Source organism: Catharus ustulatus, chromosome 1, assembly GCF_009819885.2.
Source record: "Catharus ustulatus isolate bCatUst1 chromosome 1, bCatUst1.pri.v2, whole genome shotgun sequence".
NCBI lineage: Eukaryota > Metazoa > Chordata > Aves > Passeriformes > Turdidae > Catharus > Catharus ustulatus.
The window spans coordinates 133117625-133139288 of NC_046221.1; the positions used below are offsets into that span (position 1 = coordinate 133117625).

The following is a 21664-nucleotide window of genomic DNA, read 5'->3' on the forward strand; positions in this document are numbered from 1 at the left end:
GAAGAACAAATAAACCAGCAAACTATGAGGTGATCCAGAAGGGTTATATTGCTGGGGTGCAGGCACCCTAGGGACTGGCTCTCAGCATACTGCCACAGCCCCCTGGACCAGGGTTTGTATGGAGCCACCTTCCTTAGCAGGGCTGCCAGAAAAAGGGGAAAGGTACCGGAGGGGACCTGACTGCACCCACGGCTGCTTCTTCACATGCACAATGCACCCAACAGCTGACCCTAATCCTCTTTATCCTCTTTTTCCCCTCCATGGGGCAGTGGTCTCCAGTGCATTCCAGAAGGACTCATGTTTCCAGTTTTCCCCAGCAATCCTGAGGGTTCCCTGCCACCCCTGTGGGCTCCTGGCCAACACTCCCCACTCCTGCACCCCAGGGCATTCAGATGCCTTCCGACCCATCCCTGAGAGGAGACAGGACAGCCAGAGCCACAAGTGGGAATGGCCCCCTGTGTTCTCCTCCTGGCCTCTCAGCTTCTCTTCACTAGAAATAAACCAGAAGGAAAAAAAGAATAAGCAGTTCCAGTGTCTTCCAGCAATAAAAAAAAATGTTTGGAAGGTTTGAGACAACAGCAGGAATCAGAATCAATAGACTTTAGAAGAATTCCATGCTGTTCTCTTGAAAAAAAACCACTTTTGTCCCAAAATGGGTTTTTTCACCCAGTGTGCAAAAGGCCAATCCACACAAATAGAGGTATTTGATTTATTTGCAGTTCTGTGCAGAAAAGGGTGGTAGGCAGTAAACCCACAAAGCCAGCATACTGACTATCAAAACTTCGCAGACACTAATGTTGATTGGCTCCCAATTACATATTCATCTTATTAATTAATATTCAATCTTCTATTGGTTGAATGATTCTCTTGCTTAATATGCTAATAAACCTACAATGCTCAATCTTCTTTCAAGCTGGTGCCCACTTTTCTTCAGCTGATGCCTTTCCTTCTTCAGAAAGATCCTTTCTTGATCCAAAGGGCATGATCTACTACTGGAATTACCTAGTGTAATAAATTTGCCTTGTTTTGTTCTTCATAATCTGGCATTATATTGGTAATTCCATCACATGTAGTTGGTTCAGCACTCTGTTATGTCTGGTTTCAGTTATGTACTTAGCTTCTTTCTTCTATTTATTTTCCTATAGCTGCTACAATTAATGAGACATGCTAAATATAACTTATCTATTTGGGAGCCATACATTAGAGTATGTCAAGTATACTGAAGTCAGGTATCACAGCCAACTGAGGGCTGCAATTTCTTTCTTCATTTCCTAATAAGAAAACAAAACAAAACAAAACAACAAAAAAGACACGTTAGGAGTCAGTGTGAATACAAGCCTGACAACCCTTATAACCTCTTCATCAAAAGAATCAAGAATCTGTACATACATACAAGTGTTAGTAATATTTAGCCAATACATGTGCTACCACCATCAGAACATCTTTCTAGCCCCACTAGCTTCAAACACATCCTTAGGCACCCAAAACACAGAACAGGCCAGAGTAACACAGAACAGAGTAACTGCAGGGATCTATCTCAAGGAACAATGGATCTCTATCAAGGTGCTTTCAATAAAAAAGAAGACAGTGGCTCCTGAAGAGCACTACTGAAAGCTGGAACTAAAGTTAAAAGTAGACAGGAAATGAACAAAAAAAATCAAGTCCAGTCACAAGAGCCCACAAGCCCTGATATAACACAAACGCATCCCTCCTCATGCTAAAACACATTAATTTGCTAGATGAGGGAAGGGTGCATTCTTCAAGAATAGCCTCCTTGACTAACGAGAAGAGGCTTCCTCTTTTTTTTAAGGCAGACTTGGATGCATAAAGAATTTTATGTAATTTCATGCATAAACATCCAAAAGACAAATGGATTCAAGGATCCTGAAGCTGAAGACCAAATATCCAGTATATATAAAACAACTCAATACTTAGAATGCCTGCCTGGGACCATGGGTGCCTGTGGAAGATTTCTGCTGAGTTCTAACAACTCAGAAATCCTCTCTTAGAGAAAGAGATTAGAGAGTTGGACTCAATAGTATCAAACCATCATAAGCAGAAAGCTCCCCACAGGTCATATTAAAGATGCTTGAGCCTTGTCAAGTTAAAAAGAATGTCTAGTGAGCCTACAGAAAAGCCTGAAATTCTTGTAATGTTTCATATTTAATTTCTTTTCAAGAATGGAACGAGTGCTATCTAAGTGCTACCATGTGTGCCTGCCTGCAAGGGGACAAAGAGGACGTGGCAGTCTTGAGAACAGTACTCTCCTTTCACAGCCCCCCACCCTGGAAAATTCTGGAGAAGGACTGGTGACAGATAGATTAACTGGTTTGAGAGGTCTGTGCAGGGACCCATTGCCTTTTTCTGCTGAAATTGCCAACAATTATGCCAAATTCAACAATGGGTTTCCAATATGAGTAGATGTCTTCTAGCCTGAAACAAAAGTCTTGTAACACAGGTAACTAACCAGTAAAGAGTGATAAATATGAGCACATACATATGTATAACGTACACACACACACATAATACCACGTGACAGAAAGGGCTATAAGACAAAAAAATTTACCTCCACTAATTCGGTTTTGTCCGGATTTTCTCGTTGCTGGTAAATGCACATGCTAAGAACAGAATAGAGTTTTGCCATGCTTGATATACTGACGTTCTCAGTTGCTGTGACAGCAGCAGCCAACACTTGCTGAAGAAAAAAAGAAATGGAAACTACAATTCAGAATAGGACAAGGTATGTCCTGCTTTCATATATTGTCAAATAAAAGTGGCACTTTGGAGAGCTGATTAAATATCTCACAAGATTTAACTGGAGAAAACAAGTTAATTTCTCACACTTATTTCTTTAATAACTATTATTTATTTTAGAAAAAAAAAGAGGTTTAAAGTCCAGATAATATTTTCTTACTGATCAATCTATGACATCAGCAATCATAACTGCCAATCAACTGCCTCCAGAACAGCAGCGAATGACACGATACACTTTGTTATAGAGCAGCTGCTACCCAAAAAGCCATGGTTGTATTTCATTAGGAATGCAATACAGGGCTCTGGAAAATATCTTTGGAAGCCAGGCTTCAGCTCTTCCAGATACAGCTGTGCCAGCTGGAAACAGAAGCTCCTTAGGTGTTCACCTCTACCCATTAGCTGGATGTGTACTGTGCCAAACACCAGTTAGCTCCTACCTTTCGACTCAGGAGTGGATGCACTAGCAGAATGACTGCCTGTAACAAACTACCAATCTGTCCCATGGTCCCTTCTGTTGTGGAGATGTGAATGTGGTAATCTGTGGAAATGCAACACTAACAAGGTAGTGGCACCACTGCTGTTCAATAACTGTGTTGTGTGAGGTTGTGAAGATATAGCTTAAGAAAGCAGCTAGGCTGAATGAAAATATTATTGCCTCACAGCTGCTTGCCATTAACTCAGCCCCGCTCAGATCAATTAGCACAAGATTCAAGTATTTCCCTGAACTTCCTTCTATCCAATGTGTAGGTAAGAGGCACAAAACCCACACAGCGTACTTTCAGCTGCTGCAAACACAACACAACACATAGGACATGACAGAGGTGCATGGCCAACATCCCCAGGGGAAGTACTTCTAGTTGCTGCCACATCAGTGACTGCATGCTCTTCTATTTGTTCATCAAGTTCTACACCTATTACCAAGCAAATAAACAGAAACTGCCATCAACCAAACCAACTTAACAAACCCAAACAAACAATTAAAAAATGTATCCCATACAAAACCAAGAAGATATATTCTGGAGGTTTACCCAGCTTATTGACTTCAGGAAAATTTCCAAAGAGATTCTCTGGTACAAGCATCAAGTTCCAGCGACACTCAGGTTAAGGAAAAACGTTTTCTAAAAAGACTTTTTTCTTGACTGTAGCTTTCTCCTCACAGCTGAAAAATATATGTAAGCTGAAACATCTATAAGGATTCTAGACCATTTCTCCAGCTGGAAATAACTTTGGACCACATGCCATTAGGACTCTGACTCTAGAAAAACTTATATGGTTTCTCTCCATATGCAGGCAGATGTGAACAAAAAACCTCCCAAAATTTGCTTCCTTAGGACACCAGCCTTAGAAAGCTAGTTTCACTTTTACAAATTATGTCACAGCTTAAAAATGTGATAGAAATTGTGTGGACATGCCCCTTCATCAGAGGGGATTCCACTGTGGTCATATTCTCCCCATTCAGAGGAAACATCCAAACAATACTCCCTTTCTTAGATAGATAAATAGCAGCTTCTTCTGCTTTGACCAAACTCCAGGACTTCAACTACCAATTTCCCGAATTTTTATCCAAGCAATATTCCCTGAAGGTCCTTCTTTTATATCCTCTCCAGTTCAAGAAAAGAAACCTCTCTTACCCCCTGCAGCTAGGCCCACTTTTGACCCTTTCCCCAGCTATAGCCTAGGGTAACAACCACTCTCCTACAGGGGACTAGAAAAACCTTATAACACTGTAAGTGTATGAATGTAATATTATAACATTGGATTTTGAAAGAATTTTGGAAAAGCAAGATTTAGTATTTTATCCAGAAAGTGCTTTAGGTCAACCTGCTAATTTCAGGTTTAAAGCCATACTGCTAAAAATCAAGGTCCTTTTCTAGTTCCTAATAAATGAGAATATGCAAACAGAAAAATAAAAAAACCCTTACCCCAATCCATCATAAAAACTGCATTAATAACTAACAGTACTAGAAGGTCATCGAGCTATTTTAAAATTTAACAAGGTCTTTTACATTAAAAATTAGGAAGAGAGCCCTGTCATCTAAAATACAGCAAGAGCAGTTTATACCAGCTGCAGAAACAACTGCCATGCTGAAGTATTTCACAAACTGTATATCCCTCTCATAAATTGTTTGAATTGGCACTGGTTAACAATCAACTTAATTTACAATCATAAAGAAAATGTCCTACTTCAGTATTAACAACACTGAAGTTAGACTTACTCCGAGCTCAGAGTAATCCACATACACTCCTCGTTTTTTAGTTTTGATTGCTTTCTTGTCCTGTACTTGTGGTTGCACATCCACCTGAGAACATCTTGAAGGAAGGTGTACCTTCGAATCTGGAATGACACAAATCTAAGTCAGGATTTCTCTTAATGTGGAATATAATGTCTGTGAAATATCCTGTACCTGAAATAGGTGCCACTCTGCAATAGAAAAATTTTAGTCAATTCATGGTGCTCAAATTCAAGTACATGAAAAATTATTAACAGAGAATTGTCACCTAAGTAAATACTGTATCAGCTGTTAGCTTACAGTAACAAAGTTTTAGAAGCAGAATATCCTTACCTGCACTGTTTTTTGATGCAGGAGGTTCAGCAGCTTGCCTCATAATCAAGTCCTCATAAAACCCTTTTCTTTCATCACAGGTTGGCCGTGGGATATTGAAAACTTCTTCACGATTAGCATTAAACAATGTTTTTATCTAGACCATGAGAAGAAAAGAGATTTCAGATATAAGGCCACAAAAATTTCTTATTTTCTATTCGAAATGAATGAGTGCATTTCTAAATTATGTTGAATACTCATCTAGATAAAACAAGCTATTAAAAGTAAACAGCTTGGCCTTAAAAGGGTAGATTCTCATAGAACTGCAGACTAAAATGCCTTCTCTAATCAACCTTCTAGAGTTTAAGATCCATGAAAAAAAGTATGATAAACCAATCAGAAAGGGGTGACATTCACCACCCCTAATACTGCTTATTGTACATTTACCTGGCCTGATGTCCTTTACCTTCAATATTTATGACAGCTACAAGGGGAAGAGGCAGGGCTCAGCAGAAAAGTGCCAACTTTTTGGTATTTTGTTTTTTAAATTTTAGAAGGCACTTACTAATTTTATAAAAACTTCTATTACTTAGACAAAATAATCAGAGCAGAATATTAATATTTTAAACACCATCCTTTAATGAACACTCGGATTCTAGAAAGCACAGCATGTGTTCTTAATTAATTTTGTTAAGAAATACAACTAAAAATTGATTTCCAAGTTGCTTAAACAGAAGTTAGTCCCTAGTTTTTTAATTTGTCAAATTTCCACCCAGATGAAGAAAGAAATTGATTTTTTTGAAATAGTTTAAATTATAAATTACATTCTATCACTAACAATGTGACCGCAGTACTTTACCAGTAAAACTACTTTCAGAAAAATAAGCTTTTTCCCAGCTACCTTTCAGGCACTGTGTATTCTTCACTAAGTACACACCAAACCATTTTGAAGCTACTGAACTGGTTGTCTGAAGTGTACCTATATATCTGTCTAGTAAGCACAAGTTTGTGAAAAGGGAGAAGAGGTTGGGTCAAAGTCAATCTCTTTACTCAGAAAACACTTTAGACAAATGCTTTCAGCATTGTTTTGTCTAAGCAATTTAAGAGACAAGGTTCTGGTGCCTGAGTAATAACAGCATAAATCTGCTTAAGAGCAGCACAGTATTCCAATGTTTCAAGGAGCTGTAAATTAATGAGAAATTGAGTAGCAAAGAAAGAAAAGCATTGACAGAAATACCTCTTCAGGGAGATCTTCATGTGGCACATCAGATGTTGCAAGGAGCAAAACTGGAGCAAAGTATGGAATGTTATTCAGTAGTCCTGTAAAACCAGCTTTCAGTGTAGGTCCAACAGCCTCCCACCAAGAAGGGATTTGTGGGATATAAATGATACTTGGTGCTGTTCTTTGAGCCTCTCGTATCAACTGGTAAAATGAAAACTTGTATAAGAAAACTACATCATGTAGAACAGGCCACTAAGTAACCATATATCAGCCAGACTATCTTGTGAAATTAGAGTGCAGAAAGCCAAGACAAACCAATAAATTAACAACTCCTTAGCAATAAGGCAACATTTTCACTTTGACTCAAACATAGACATTGTTATGCAGACAGAAACAGAACTGAATCAGATTTCAAAATTACTTAGGGGTAAGGTAACTCCTGAGGAGCCTCAAAACTCAGATGATGTGATGATGTGCCTGAAAAATCAAGACAACCCTTCAGCAAGATGTGTTAGCCTGGAGAAATCGCTACACAACTGTGACTGCACCATTTCCAGTTCAGCATGGGCCCACGTTAGACCGCAGCACAGCCTCAACAAAGACCTACGTGAAAACATGAGGGCTAACACAGTAAAAGAAGCCTGGTCACAAATCATAACTTCAAGCACATTTTATAAGAGGTGACCAGTCCTTAGCCTGCCTGAAGTAATAAACTGCTCAGAGCCTCTCATTCCTCTCGTTATCAAAGTATCCATCGGAGCAGATAATGTGCTTTGGAAGACCACAAACCACTGCCTACAGATGGCACCTCAATCACAGAAAAGGGCACAAATTGACTGCATGAGGGAAGTGGTAACAGTCCTTTAATATGGTAAATTTCTCCATGCACCATTTCAGAGTAACAATATGCAGGGAGTTCCTGTCACAAGACAGGAAATGTGTGGTATACCCATGCAGTAGATGGGGTATTTATATAGCCACAAGTGCAACTGTGACATAATAAAAAGAGAATTGTTCCTCCTGTGTGGCAAACATGTATCCAGTCGCTTTATATGTCTGTCCTGATTTGTACAGCTCTAAAATGCTGCTAATAAAGATAAAAATACTTTAATACAGAGATGCCAAGTAATTAAATTGATTATTGCCTAAAGGTAAAAAATCAAAACTGCAGTAATCTGCTTATATTTATTTTTTCTAGTTTAGGGACACACTTCACTTTGCACATTTAAGCATTCCATGAATTGCAATTCTTCCATTGCTTTTCACTGCAGCTGTACAAATTGTATATTAAAAAAAAACTTATTTTCACAAAAACTTTGTCTGCCCTACAAATACAATAAAAAAGAAGGTTACAAAAAGCATGTGTGATACCATCAGGTGATCCAGAGACAGCTACTGGGAGCACAAACATTTAAGAAGCAAGAAAAACTACTTTCTGGATCCCATCAAGACCAGCAGGATTACTTTCCACAGAGGGACTTAGCAGCACCTCCCATCTTCCCAAGCTGCTAGCAACAGCCTCCCTCTTTCATTTCAAACAGAAATGAAACATGGCTATGTACAAATGTCTTTATTCAGTATCATTCCATCTACAAGAAAACTGAATTTTCAGACAAAAGTGAACACATAACAGCAAATCCAAATCAGACAATTCCATTAACAGTGACTTGTACTCATTTCACCAGCTTAAATACAGTTCCAGAATCTTATTAGATCAACCAAAAAACCCAAAAAAGGTACCTGTGAGCATGTTTCTTCCTGTGATGTGGTGCTAATAAACAAGGTGGATAGATCTAGTGTATAAGCTGGAAACTTTTCCAGGGCGTGTAATACAGCAGGTGCCAAATCAAAAGCCTGCCCACATCCTGGCTCTTCAACTAGTAAGAACCGTGGCCTGAAAGACGTTGGTTGGTAAGAAGAATTTCTACAACAATAAGAAGAAAACAAGTTTTAAGAAGAGTGATGAAGAGGCATACAGATGTTAAATATTTTTCCCATACTTTTGGTTTTTTTGTAAATACGCTTCATGTTGTACCAAGTAATAAGCTGGTCTGTGATTCTGAGATCAAGAAGACCAATCTATTTATCAAAGCCTATTTTCTCAAAAACTGGTATCAATCTGCTAAAAAATCCTGCCAGTCCCCAGCATGTCTACTATTCCTTTGGCTGAGTTAAGTAACAGCTCTTTAATCTCACAGGGGGAATGTCCAGGCAAATACACACAAAACAGCTGGTCAGTAACCTCATACAGGGCAAAAAAACAACTCTCACAGCATGAACCAGTCTGGGTCACTTCACTGTCCATGCACAACCATTTTCAGCTTGTCTTGACTTTAAGTGAGATCTCCACCCCTGTCAAATTTAGCTAAAATTTGGCCACAGTTTCTGGAGATGGTGGGAAAAAAAGGCCAAAATCATCTTTCTAGAAAAAGACCTAATGTGGGTACTGAAACACATTAGTTGTATCTGAAGAACACATCTTGATTGCTTAAATTACAGCACTACACAGAAGATGCATAAGAGTTATATTAATTTTATTCAGTCATTCTAGTGGTTTCATCTTTGGTGTTAATTTCCTAGTCATCTTGCTTTATTTGCATGAAATACACTTGTGAAGAGGTTTGTGCATTTTCCCACCACATTATTATTGTACCTTTACTTGCTGAAGTGAAAAATTCTAGAAACCAACCAAGCTTAGCAAGTCATATTTTCTGGGCAGCATAGCCATGGAAGGGAGAAAAATATCTGACAATAATCTATTTTTAAAACTATTGGACAATGTGACTTCCACAATTAATATGTCAAAAGATAACAAAAAATCAGCAGGGTAAAGGTAAAAAAATGCAGAATCATTTAAATTTTTCTCACAGTGATTTAACAAACCAGTTATTGTTTCTGATACATAATTTGCTACTGGTTCAACCATCTTGGAAGGTAGAAGCGTAAAAGATGGCTACATAAATCCATAGAGGTTTTTCAAGCTAAAAGGACAGAACGAACTTTTTGGAGGTCTTGGTTCTTTGAAGGAATACTATGGATTAAACTAACATTTTTTAATGCAACAGTTTGACTTAGTAGGCTGGGCTGATCAGTTTGACAAGTTAGGGCAGTGTAGTCAGAACAGTTAGATCTAGTACCCCGTTGGATCTTCACAGCTGAATTCTTGCAAATATTGATCACCCCCCCACACACCCTTAACTCCTTCATCAAGCAACCCTCACATATCTACATGATATTTCACAGATTCAGCCATCTCAAAAATGTCACCATAAAGAGGATAAACATGTACCTGCTAAAAGTGCGGAATTCTGTTTTTTTGCTGTCAGACTTCTTTTCAGAGATTGATGGTAAGTCATCATCACTGTCAAACACATCATTCCCTAAGATAGGATTTAAAGACAAGAGAAATTTGTTATCTTCACTGAATATTTCATATCTGGCTCCTGCTTTAATATGTCTTTGAAATCAGTGCTGGAAACCATTTCTCTTGCATTTTGTTATTTGAATGCTATTATCTGAAGAGCACACTCTACCACAAATCTAAGAAGATTGCACAAGTCTATACAAAGCTGTCCTATGTCCTATGATGTGCAGTAGGTATTATCTCTCTATTGACAAACACTTTGGAGGCTTTTCCTTAGAATAAAGATGATCAAGAACAATTTCTGTAGTTCCTAGATACCAGAAAAATCCTTCTCCCCTCATGTAAGCACTTCTTAACTATATTAGTAATACTTATACATCAGTGGACAAAAGGAAGGGTTATAGACATCATTTATATGGACTTCCATAAAGTTTATGACATAGTCCCTCACAGTGTCCTTCTCTTTAAATTGGAGACAGATGAATGTGATGGATGGACTGCTAGATGGATAAGACAGTGGTTGGATGGTCACATCCAGAAGGTAGCGATTAATTGCTCAGAGTTCCAGTTCACATCAGTGACAAGGGGTGTCCCTCAGGGCCCCTACTGGGACTAGTGTTATTTAATATCTTCATTAATGATATAGATGAAGGAATTGAGTGTAACCTCAGTAAATTTGCTGATGACACCAATCTGAGTGGTCCAGCTGACACACCTGAAGGATAGGATGCCACCCAGAGGGACCTGGACAAGCTCAAGAACTGGGACAATGGGAATCTCATGAGGTTCAACAGGCCCAAGTTCAAGGTGCTGCACCTGGGTAAGGGCAATCCCCAGTATCGACACAAGCTGGGGATGAACAGATCAGGAGCAGCCCTGTCTAGAATGACTTAGGGTTTCTGGTGGCTGAGAGGCTGGACATGACCCAGCAATGTGCTCTGGCATCCCAGAAAGCCAATTGTATCTGGGGCTGCATCCAAAGCAGCATAGGCAGCAGGGCCAGGGAGGGGATTCTGCCCCTCTGCTCTGCTCTGTGAGATCCCATCTGCAGTGCTGCATCAGCTGTGGGGTCCCAGCACAGATAGGATATCAGCCTGTTGCACTGAGTCCAGAGGAGGCCATCAAGATGATGAGAAGGATGGAGAACCTCTCCTATGAGGAAAGGCTGGGAAAACTGGGTTTGGCTGGGTTTGTTTAGCCTGGAAAAGACAAGGCTTCAGGGTGACCTACTTTTGGCTTTCCAGTACCTGAAGAAAACGTACAGGAAAGATGGAGAGGGACTCCTTACAGGAAGATGTAGTGGGAGGACAAGAAGGAATGTTTTCAGACTGAAAGTTTACGTTGGATATTAGGAAAAAATTCTTTACTGTGAGAGTGGTGAAGCATTGAAACAGGTTGCCCAGAGAAGTCATAGATGCCCAGTTCTTGTAAGTCTTCAAAGCCAGGCTGGATGGAGCTCTGAGCAATCTGGTTTTGTGGAAGGTGTCCCTGTCCAAGGGGCTGGAACTAGATCACCTTTAAGGTCCCTTCCAATGCAAATCATTCAATGATTCTACAGTTTGGAAAGAAGTGACTCATATGTGAAACCTTAGATCCATCTCTGAAATGATTAACAGGTGGCTCCAGTAGAGAACCCATAGTTCTCCATTGCATTCTACGAGTCACATAGAGCTCCTACTATGCACACACAAAGTATGAAATTGCACTGTCATTATGACTGAGAAATTTGTGCATTTTGGTGGCAGAAATCAGAAGTTTCTGCTTTGGCAGGATTTTAAACAATTAGATGTTATTGTAATACCTTGGTTCTTCTTCAGGGCAAAGCTTGCATGGGGAAATGCTCTCTGCAAGGCTTGTAAAATTCTTTCCAGGGTGTTTTCTAACAGCGGCTTTGAAATAGCTGGTAGTGCTCTCCCAGGTGAAGCCCCAGCTCTCTGTGATGCTGGAACAATCTTCTGCATGGCAGTGGCAAAGTCTTTTGCTGTTACTTTAATCGATCTGGCATCTATCTTCAGTCTTTTGTCACTCTCATGTATCTGCGGATAGCGGCGGCGCAAAGCACAGAGCCCAGCTTCAACACACAAGGCTTTAATATCAGCTCCACAGAATCCTGACAAACAAAACAAGAACCACTTGTTACGTCAACATACCTATATGTTATATAGGTTAAAAGCTGTCTGGATGGCTGGGCCAAGAGTGTTGGTGAATGATGCTAATGCAGTTGGCTGAGGGTTCACTGGCGGCACTCCCCAAGGCTCAGTACTGAGTCCAGTCCTTTTTAATTCCTTCAGCAATGGTGTGGATGAGAGGATTGAGTACATCCTCAGTAAGATTGTGGACAACATTGCGTTGGGTGGGAGCGCTGATCTGCTACAGAGCAGGAAGGCTCTGCAGGGGAATCAGGACAGGCTGGATCAATGGGTATGAGGTTCAACAAAGCCGGGTGCTGGCTCCTGCACTTCAGTCACAGTCCCATGCAGTGCTACAGGCCGGGGGCAGAGTGCCTGAACACTGCCCAGGGGGAAAGGATCCACACTGTTTTCAAACTCACCAACACACTTCTCAGCCAGGTCTTCAAGTAAGTTGTCTGATGGCTTCAGGGTCCAGTCTCGTGTATGAATTTTGAAAATTTCTAATCTTGCCTAGAAATAAAATGGTTGCATTTTCATTTGTCTTAAGTTTTCTCTTAAGAAAACAACCACCACACAAAACTCCAAAACTTCTCACACTAGTACAAATACTTTTCCTGTCTCCTAAACTATTTTAAACGTCAGTTATTAATACACTCGCTGTTCCTTCAAGCAGGAAAATTCATCATTTTAAAATTCTTACATCAAATTCTTGTGGGGGATGCAGTGAAATAAAGGACAGGTGCATCTTCTATAAAAAGTGAGCTCCATAAGTGTGAGACCTAAATTTTTTTAAGAACAAATCTGCAAATCTGCAAATAGGTATTTTGCATCAAAGAAAATTCTCTCAAATTTAGCAAAATTCCACAGTGACAGTTTCAGTAGTTCATCCAATTTGCTTTTCTGCCAGTTCATTCAAAGAAAACAGTCCTAGTCCATTTAAAATTGCTACAGTGGCTGCCAAGAACAAAAACTATGACTCAAACTACTGTCACTCATCCAGAAAATGTCAAACATCACCCATTCTCATCTCTGATTCTAGCAAGACTTTAAGTGAAGTATCTCCTGGTACACAGAGGCACACTTCTAGAATTCTTCCACAGCAGGGAATTGTGTATTAGATCTGTTTCATGGCACCTTGTCTGTTGTTCCTGAGAGCAGATAAATACTGAATACAAATGTTTGTGCTAAATGTGCTGTTTTATTCACTTTTACTAGTCTTCAATCCAATTATCCTTTTATCTTTGCTCCAAAAAGTGCCGAGAAATATCAGTGATAGCCAGAGGAAAAAACACAAAAGCACGGTTACAGTTTTGCACACCATCTCTCTCCCAACCATCCCCACCCCAATATTTTGGTTGCTATAGAACAAATTTCTTCATTGTTTAGCTATTGCCATTGAACTCGAAGTGCTGCACCTGTGCAGCATATCTTTGTCCAAGAGAAAAGCAACTACCTGTTGACATCATCTAATTCCTATCTATATTCAGTACCAGGTTTGCCCTTCACAATACAACAGAATGGCTGCAGATATCTCTCTTATGTCAAGCTGTACACTACAGATGGAGACTTGCACTGCTCCACAACGCTGCCTTGTTACAGGGGTTTGTTATAAGGATGGACTTTGCCACAAAAGGCTGACTAGAAGTTCTGACCTCTTTGTTTGGCAAGTTGAAGCGGAATTCTCGTTCAAAGCGCCCAGGTCTTCGTAAAGCAGGATCTATGGAATCCAGTCTGTTGGTGGCTCCTATTACTACAACCTCTTCTCTGCTGGCTAAGCCATCCATAAGTGTCAGAAGTGTCCCCACAACAGAGCTAACAGAAAAATGTGATTTTCATTCACTGGCTTAGCAAATTTTCTTCAGTCCCACATAACCTTCTCCACTGATCCTTCAAAAAGGACAAGTTTTTATTGACAAGACGCTGATCAGTGAAAAATTATTTTAGGACATAGCAAAATACAGATAAGGTAATACAGACTTTGTACTGGTATCAAGATTAGTGAATTGTTTCCAATTATTGTTTAAAAATCATCTGAAATTCACTAGCACTGAATGACTAGTTTTCAGGTTAAATGAAGGTGTCACATCAAGATAAATAGGTTGCAGTCTTCTTTTCACAAAGATCAAACATCTTCCACATAGATACAAAACATGTCCAACCTATGAACTTGGTCTTGTTTGCTGGACCGTATAGGAGCAAGAGCATCGATCTCATCAAAGAAAATAATTGAAGGTCGCATCTGGTAGGCCTACAATGAAAACACAGGAACACTGACATCAGGAAAACAATACTACTTGAAAGAGAAAATGCATTACAGACATTATGGTTGGAAAGGCACTGGAATGAGATTTTTCAGACTAGTATCAGGGATCTCTACTAATTAGCCGAATGTGAAACAGCAGCCTGTCAACCCACTGAGACTGGGTGACAGGAAACAAATCATACCAGTAGTTTTTACTGCTATTTCTCAACCATGAGAACAGAGACAGGACTCAAAGTTTCTGGAAGTGACCTTCCATTATTAATTTAAATGAACATGTTTTCACCCTGCATCTGCTTCCCTCTCACCTAAAGCTACCATCTCACCTAAAGCTTCTTGAGACCTTTTTTGTGAGTGAGTTGTGCATATGGTGGAGGGTTTTTTGAGGGTGGTGGTGATTTTCTTGTTTGCTTTATTAATCTTTTCAATACATCTCAAAAGACTCCATTGAAAAAGGGAATACTGATAATCCCATTTCAGTGGAGGGAGATTACAAAAAATGAAAAATAGTGAGTTCTTCTTGACCACAAAAAGTTAAGTTACAATTCCAATAGAACACGTGGCATGTTTCAACCTTACCTGCTCAAATACTAAACGAAGCTGTCGTTCAGATTCTCCTACCCACTTACTCATGCAGTCAGCAGCACTTCTCATAAAAAAGGTTACTTTCCTGTCACCTCTGCTGCATTCATTAGCTAGTGCACGAGCAACCAGGGTCTTTCCAGTCCCTGGTGGACCATAGAATAAACAGCCTCTACAATTTAAAAGAAAGAAAATTTTAAAAAATTCACATAAGAAGAAACATAATGGAATGTATCTATTACAACCGCCATCCCTAAAACACACAACTCTGCTCTAAGATGAAAATTTCATGGATAAGGTAGTAACAGCTGAAGTGTGAGAAAAGTCAAAAGTGTTCCTACACAATTCTGCAAGGCAGCAAACAAAATGAATAAAGAGAATAATGCAGATGTAAAAAATCTTGAGAAAAGATAGTAGCATCCCAGTTCTGACAAACCAACAGAAATGGTCACAGTAGAGTGGAGCGAAGCAAGAGCAAAGATTCTTCCAATGCAGAATCTCTGACTGGGATAACTTAGGAATCATCAGTTCCTTTTTCAATGACAAACTGCATATTCATTCTTGTTTTCACAGAAGTCAAGATTTGAGAGTAAAGCATTTCATTCTCCCTTGAAAAGCTTTAATTTACTGGATTTAGTCTCCCTTTGCTGGTGATTAAGGAAGTAGTCTAAAAATGGGAAGGTATTCTGCATTTCTGTATTTCCACCAACTAGAAGAGCCAATGCAGTGCTGTTTTAAAAACAATTTCAATGAATAAAGAAGCAAAACACAGATTTTCTTTTCAGTGTTTCCAACACTTTTAAATTCACTGGAAGTAAAGAATTTGAAGTCCTATTTCAATATACCATTACCAAGGATATATAAAACTAATGAATCTCTAATAATCTTATTTCATAACACAGAACTCACTTAGCTGTTTAAGAAGGTGACAGATTCTTTTTTTAGCGCAAGCACAAAAAACCCTGCAAAGTTCTAGCTGCAAGTCCCATCAATTGTAAAACTAATACCTGAAAATAGCTGGGGAAAGAAAGGGCTGGTATAAGACAGAATTGGACTTCCACACAACAAATCACAGTTAACTACAAGCAGATAATTCCTTCCTGTTCACAAAATAATCAAGTCCACTTGCATGCAGGACTCTAAAGATAAAAATCTCCACCTCCACCTTTTAAAGGATAGTCTTGCCACACAATAAATCCCTGAACCTACATATATGTTGTATTCTATCATTTTTTATAATTACTTTTTATTAGTGTTAAAAAGAACCATAAACACTGTTGAACATTTTGAAGCATGGAAACATGTGGACACCTCAGTTGAATATTCTCATGAAAATAATTGAGTTAAGAACTTATAGTTTTAAATGGTATCTCTTACCTTGGAGGTTTAAATTTCAATATCTCAAAGACATCAGGATAAAGCAACGGCAAAATGACCATCTCTTTTAAAGCTGAAATGTGGTCAGACAGACCACCCACGCCATGAAATTGCACCTAAAGATGAAGTCAACAGAACACACGTTAAAGAAAGTTGCAACCACTAGAAGGTTCCATCACAAATTAGACGTCAGTAGAAAGAAAATGTTAGTAGCAATCTGAAAATTGCTTGAGACAACACTGTAAGTCAAGGAAGCTGTAGATGGCCCATTTCTGGAAGCTTTCACAAATACTGCACATCTAACTGACATGATGAAGAAAAATACTTACGGAATCATCTATTTGCATTTGCTCCACACCAGCCAGACTTGCTCCAATTTTCATGTGATCGTGGTGAACTTCATTTAAATTGCATTTCCGAGTTGCTTCAGTTTTCATGTGATCATTTAGAGCTCCCTTTATGTGATTTTTCTTAGACTTGGACAAAGGAGACCTAATTTGAATTAGGGAGAAAGAAAAAAGTGCTTTTAATTTATGATGCAGATAGATGATTTTTAATTTTCTAATGATAGAAAATGAATCCAAAAGATCTTATAAATGAGCATAAACTTCCTAAATAGTTATTCATTTCAACTGTTTTACATTTAATGGCCATGAGTAAATACAGAACTTTAAACTGAGATAATTATTTTAACAACTCTTAGCACTTACAAATATGACTATTGCAATTTATAATTTAGAATTTCATTAGGCATTTTTCTTGTTTAAGGATAGTTTCATAAAGAAACACAAACTCTCCTGAGTGATTGAATAAAAAATCAATTGAAACTTCCTTACAGGCTCTCCCTGTAAGCTGTCTTCAGTTTTAATAAATTGTACCCTTCAAGATTAAGTCTTAAATCTTAATGTGTACATCTTTCAAGTCTCACATTTTCAGAGGGATATTATGGCTTCCATTCCAGAAAAATTAATTTCAGTTATACAATCTCAGTCACAACCCTCATCACCACCTTATCAGTGGCCATAAATACTGCATTTTCAAATAAAATCTAACATCTAGTAAAAAGGATGGTCTCCCCTGCAGTGTTTGTTTCCCTTATACCCTCAGACTACCACAGTAATCATCTGCAATTATATTAATCCCTTATTACAACCAGTCCAAAAAAACTTGAAACCATTATTCAGTCATATGACCAACAGCATTCTTGTAAAGGGGAACTATGATAAACCACACACCAACCTTTTAGGTTTTCTCCTTTTGACAGCTGAAGAATTGTTGGACAACCTTCGTTTACGCTTTCTTATATCTGTTGAAAGCAAAGAATTTATAATTAGCTACAAACAAGTTTGAGAGAAGCCAGGATAATCAGAGGCAGAAAATGGGACAGGTATTATCCATCTCTAAGTTCAGAGAAAGTTTCAAAGAGGAAATGTTGGGTGGTTTCATCAGTGCACAATGGAAGTAAAAAGACACACACCTGATTTTTAAGAAAAACCACAAGAGTAAAATTATTAAGTCTCTTTAATTCCTATTCTTTTAAGGGTAAATAGGTAATTTTTTTAAACTGAAAAGAAACAATAAGGATACCAAATGGCAAGAAGAAAAATATACAGTGATTTCACGAATACAAGCCGCACTGAGTATAAGCCACATCTCTGGGTGTTGGCAAATATTTCGTTCTTTGTCCATAAATAAGCTGCACCTGAATATAAGCCGCTCTGTCGTTCGCAGCGAGGACCCGCGTGCAACAAAGTTGCCAATTAGTAACAGAACGGCGGCAGGGCGGGGTTTACTGGCTTGGCTCGGGCTGTGCAGGCTCGGCCCGCTCGGGGCTGCTGACAGGGCCAGGTGGCCCAGCTTGGTGGGACCGCTCGGTGGGGCCTCTCGGGGCTGACCGCCACCTCTGGGGTCGCTCGCCCCGGCCCCGCTCCTGCTGCGGCGGCGGCGGGCGGGCACGGAGCACGCCCTGCTCCCATGGCAAGCGGGCACAGAGCACATGCCCCACTCCCACGGCGAGCGGGCACGGAGCACACGCCCCGGTCCCGCTGCGGTGGCGGCGGGTGAGCACGGAGCACATGCCCCGGTCCCGCGGCGAGTGGGCATGGAGCACACACGCCCCAGTCCCGCCACAGCGGTGGCGGGCGAGCACGGAGCGCCCCCTGCTCCCGTTGCGGCGGCGGAGGGCAGGGGCGGAGCCCCCCACCTCCTCCCCAAGCCGTGGGGATGTCAGCACAGAGCCCCCTGCCTCTCCCCCGCCTGAAGTAGGGAACTCCCCTGCCTCCCTCCCTCCCCCCACGCTGCCGGCACTGAGCTGGCACCACCCGCCGCGCAACACAGTAACCAATTTGTAACAATAGCGAAATCCTGGGTTTTACTGGCAGGCGCTTGGTTCGGCACCCTGGCTGGCACTTCTGGGGTTGTAAATGTCAGAAAATTATTCACATATTAGCCGCTCCTGAATATTAGCCGCATTTCCAGTTTGAGAGCAAAATCTAAGTCAAAATGGTGTGGCTTGTATTCCTGAAATTACTGTAATGCTCACAAGATATATGCATTCAATAAAATTTACTGGTAGAATTAACTAAGAAATATAAAGAGAAGTTGTGTGCATATATTTTCATTTTTAAAAGACCCTAAACCAACAACTGCCCACTTCCATGCAAGAAATTAGCTCTCAAGAGAAATTGTATATATATGGTATTGTATAACATAAGGTATTGAGTCTGGCTGGGATGGAGTTAATTTTCCCCACAGCAGCCCTCAGTGCTCTGCTTTTCACTGGTAGCTGGAAAGGTGGTGATAACACACCAGTGTTTTGGCTATTGCTGAACAGTGCTGGCACAGCACAGTTCTGTCTTCCCAACATTCCACTCCCAAGCAGCAGGCTGGCAAGATCCTGGGAGGGGACACAGCTGGGATAGCTGACCCAAATTAACCAAAGGGAGTTTCCATACCATATACCACCACCTTAGCTATAATTTGTAATTGAAAATGTTTGCATTCTGGAGCAATCACTACACATGCTGAAGCCCTGCTTTCTGGGAAGTGGCCAGACATCACTTGCTGATGGCATGTAGAAAACAAAACTTTTTTCTTTGTGCACAACATTTTTCTTTTGCTTTGGTGAACTGCCTTAACCTCCAAGTTATCTTCCATCTAATTTTCTCTCCCCAGCTCAGCTGAGAAGCAGGAGTGATAGAGCAGCTTGGTGTCCAACCAGGGTCAGCCCAGCACACTTACTTTCCAAAGGAGATTGATAGCGCTCGACAGCTTTCCTCGACCGGAAGGAGCGACGCAGACCATTGTCTTCTTTTCCTTCACTCCCTTCTGCTGAAAACGGTGCACATCCACACAATGTTGAGTTGTGTAAGTACTCTTGCAAGTGTGATCTATTCAAAACACACTACATGATGTATTCCCACCTGTCTACAACTTCCTATTTTGTAAGCATTTTGGAAAAACATGGATTTTTTTTTTTCGGCTGAATACCTGTTCTGAGCTCGCTACAGTAGGGCCCTAGAGCTTACAGCCTGTAATGGCAATAGCAATATAAATTCTTTAACAGATGAAAAACAACAAGCAGTTCAGCCCATCTCAACTGACTTTTGCTAAAGTGTGGTCAAGAAAATTTAAAGCAGAAATAGCCTACAATGCTACCTTGATCATCAGATTTTTCACTTCTAGTTCTTCCCATATTGAGGCTTTCCTAATTAAAAGAAAGAAGAAAGATCAGTCAGAAATACGCAAAAAACCTATGGGCATATTTGGTACTTATATAGCAACATTATCAAGGCACTCCATATACACAAAAAATTCAATTAGGCACAGGAGGAGAGAATGGGAGCATCTCTCTGGTACCCAGGATTAATAACAAGTATTTCTGCTCTAAAATAGGGTTTAGTACATGTGATAGTTAAACACTTCACCAGATGCAAAAAGAGAGTGCATGAATTAATCCCAGGAAAATAATCCAAGAGTGCAGCAGAACTAGGACAATGCAATTCCTAGCAGACAAAACAAATCATCCCAGAATTTGGGAGATGATAAAGTACTACAGAAAATTCAGGTTTCATTTACAAACAAACAAACAAACAAACAAGCAGAAAAAACAAAGAAAACATAAAGGAATTCAGATCTAAACAACAAAAAAAAAGACCTATCAAAGCAGGCTATGAAGATTTCAAAAAACAAAGTACTTTTCATTCAAAAAGACAGCAGATTAAATAGAGGAAAACTAAGAGGGAATATGGCTGCTAAATATAATTTTAACATGAGTTCTCACAATAGAAGCTACTTGAGCTAGCAGGCGAGGGTGGCAAAAAAAACATAGATAAAGCCCGCATCAGTATTTATTAAGATTTGAAGTGAAAACTCAAGCCCTGAAATAGCAGAGTCCATTCAAAAGTCATAAGGCAATTCAGAAAGCATAGTTTACGACATGTATTGCAGCATTCTACTGCTATTTTTGAGTTTCTTCTGAAGATATTTCCATCCTTTGAGAGTAGATGTGACATGACTGTAAGGTATTCACTACAATGGGACAGCAAAAATAAATAGTTTTCTGGACTACACTGTGTTTTGGAAGTAGTTTGTTCAGCTAAATTAAAAATACAACTAAGTAATTACGTGAAATATCCTACAAATCTTCTCCCCATCATCCACTTTGTTGCCAACCTGCTTCTGAGATACTAAGATACAAAACTGATATGTAAGAGCAAAGATAGGCAGGTACAGAAAACCTAATTGAAACCAGCACACATAACCAGTATGATGTTTCAATATAGTGTGCACTGTGGCCTCCAGTCAAGTTTTTCAACACCACTTAAAAATTAGGTCCAAAAGTTTACGTTTTTAATAGAGAGATTCAAGAACAAGTGGTCAAGCATTTGCAAACATACACCATTTTCTGGTTTATTTTCCCCTCTTGCTGTACACAACAAAAAAAAAATCTAATTAAGCAATAAAAAAATGAATCCTGAAGATCATATTAAGATAACAGGAAGAAATTATGGAAGTTTGTCACCACACTTACGTTGCTCTGCATGATAGCATTAAGTCATTTTTAGTTCACAGCCTTCCTCAGACAGCAGACTCAGAGTGTGCTGCAAGGAAGCAACAAGGACCATCGATCTCAACTCCTAAGATTGCTTATTCTTCTTGTAATTGGAATAAAGGTCTTACACTGATTTTCTATGACTGCATATGGTAGAAAAAACATCTCATTGCTGTTCCATTTTGCAAACCTTTCAGAAAAAAATTGTCAGTGTGGGCTTCACAAAGACACACAGACAGAAACACTAGGACTGCTTCACTTTGTATCCAACATTCCACCATGTCTTAACTCGACCTGGCATTAGAAAATAAGTTTTAAGCCTGAAAGAAAAGTTTATTAAACATGAAGGTGCTTCTGATGCCAAGAAAACTGATTTA

At 39.7% G+C, this 21664-nt stretch overlaps 1 protein-coding gene across 1 annotated transcript; it reads right to left on the reverse strand.

The window, feature by feature from the left end:
* Positions 1-4977: 4977 nt before the first annotated feature.
* Positions 4978-21278, reverse strand: LOC116997293 (ATPase family AAA domain-containing protein 2-like). The gene is made up of 15 exons (XM_033061818.1): positions 21267-21278; positions 19892-19940; positions 19475-19564; positions 17474-17540; positions 16564-16726; positions 16235-16350; positions 14855-15029; positions 14175-14263; positions 13668-13827; positions 12435-12525; positions 11685-11993; positions 9809-9899; positions 8260-8443; positions 6535-6720; positions 4978-5454 (listed from the first exon to the last, which is right to left on the reverse strand). The coding sequence occupies exons 1-15, from the start codon at positions 21276-21278 to the stop codon at positions 5254-5256; spliced, it is 1983 nt and encodes a 660-aa protein (XP_032917709.1). The 3' UTR covers positions 4978-5253.
* Between the last annotated feature and the right edge of the window lie 386 nt (positions 21279-21664).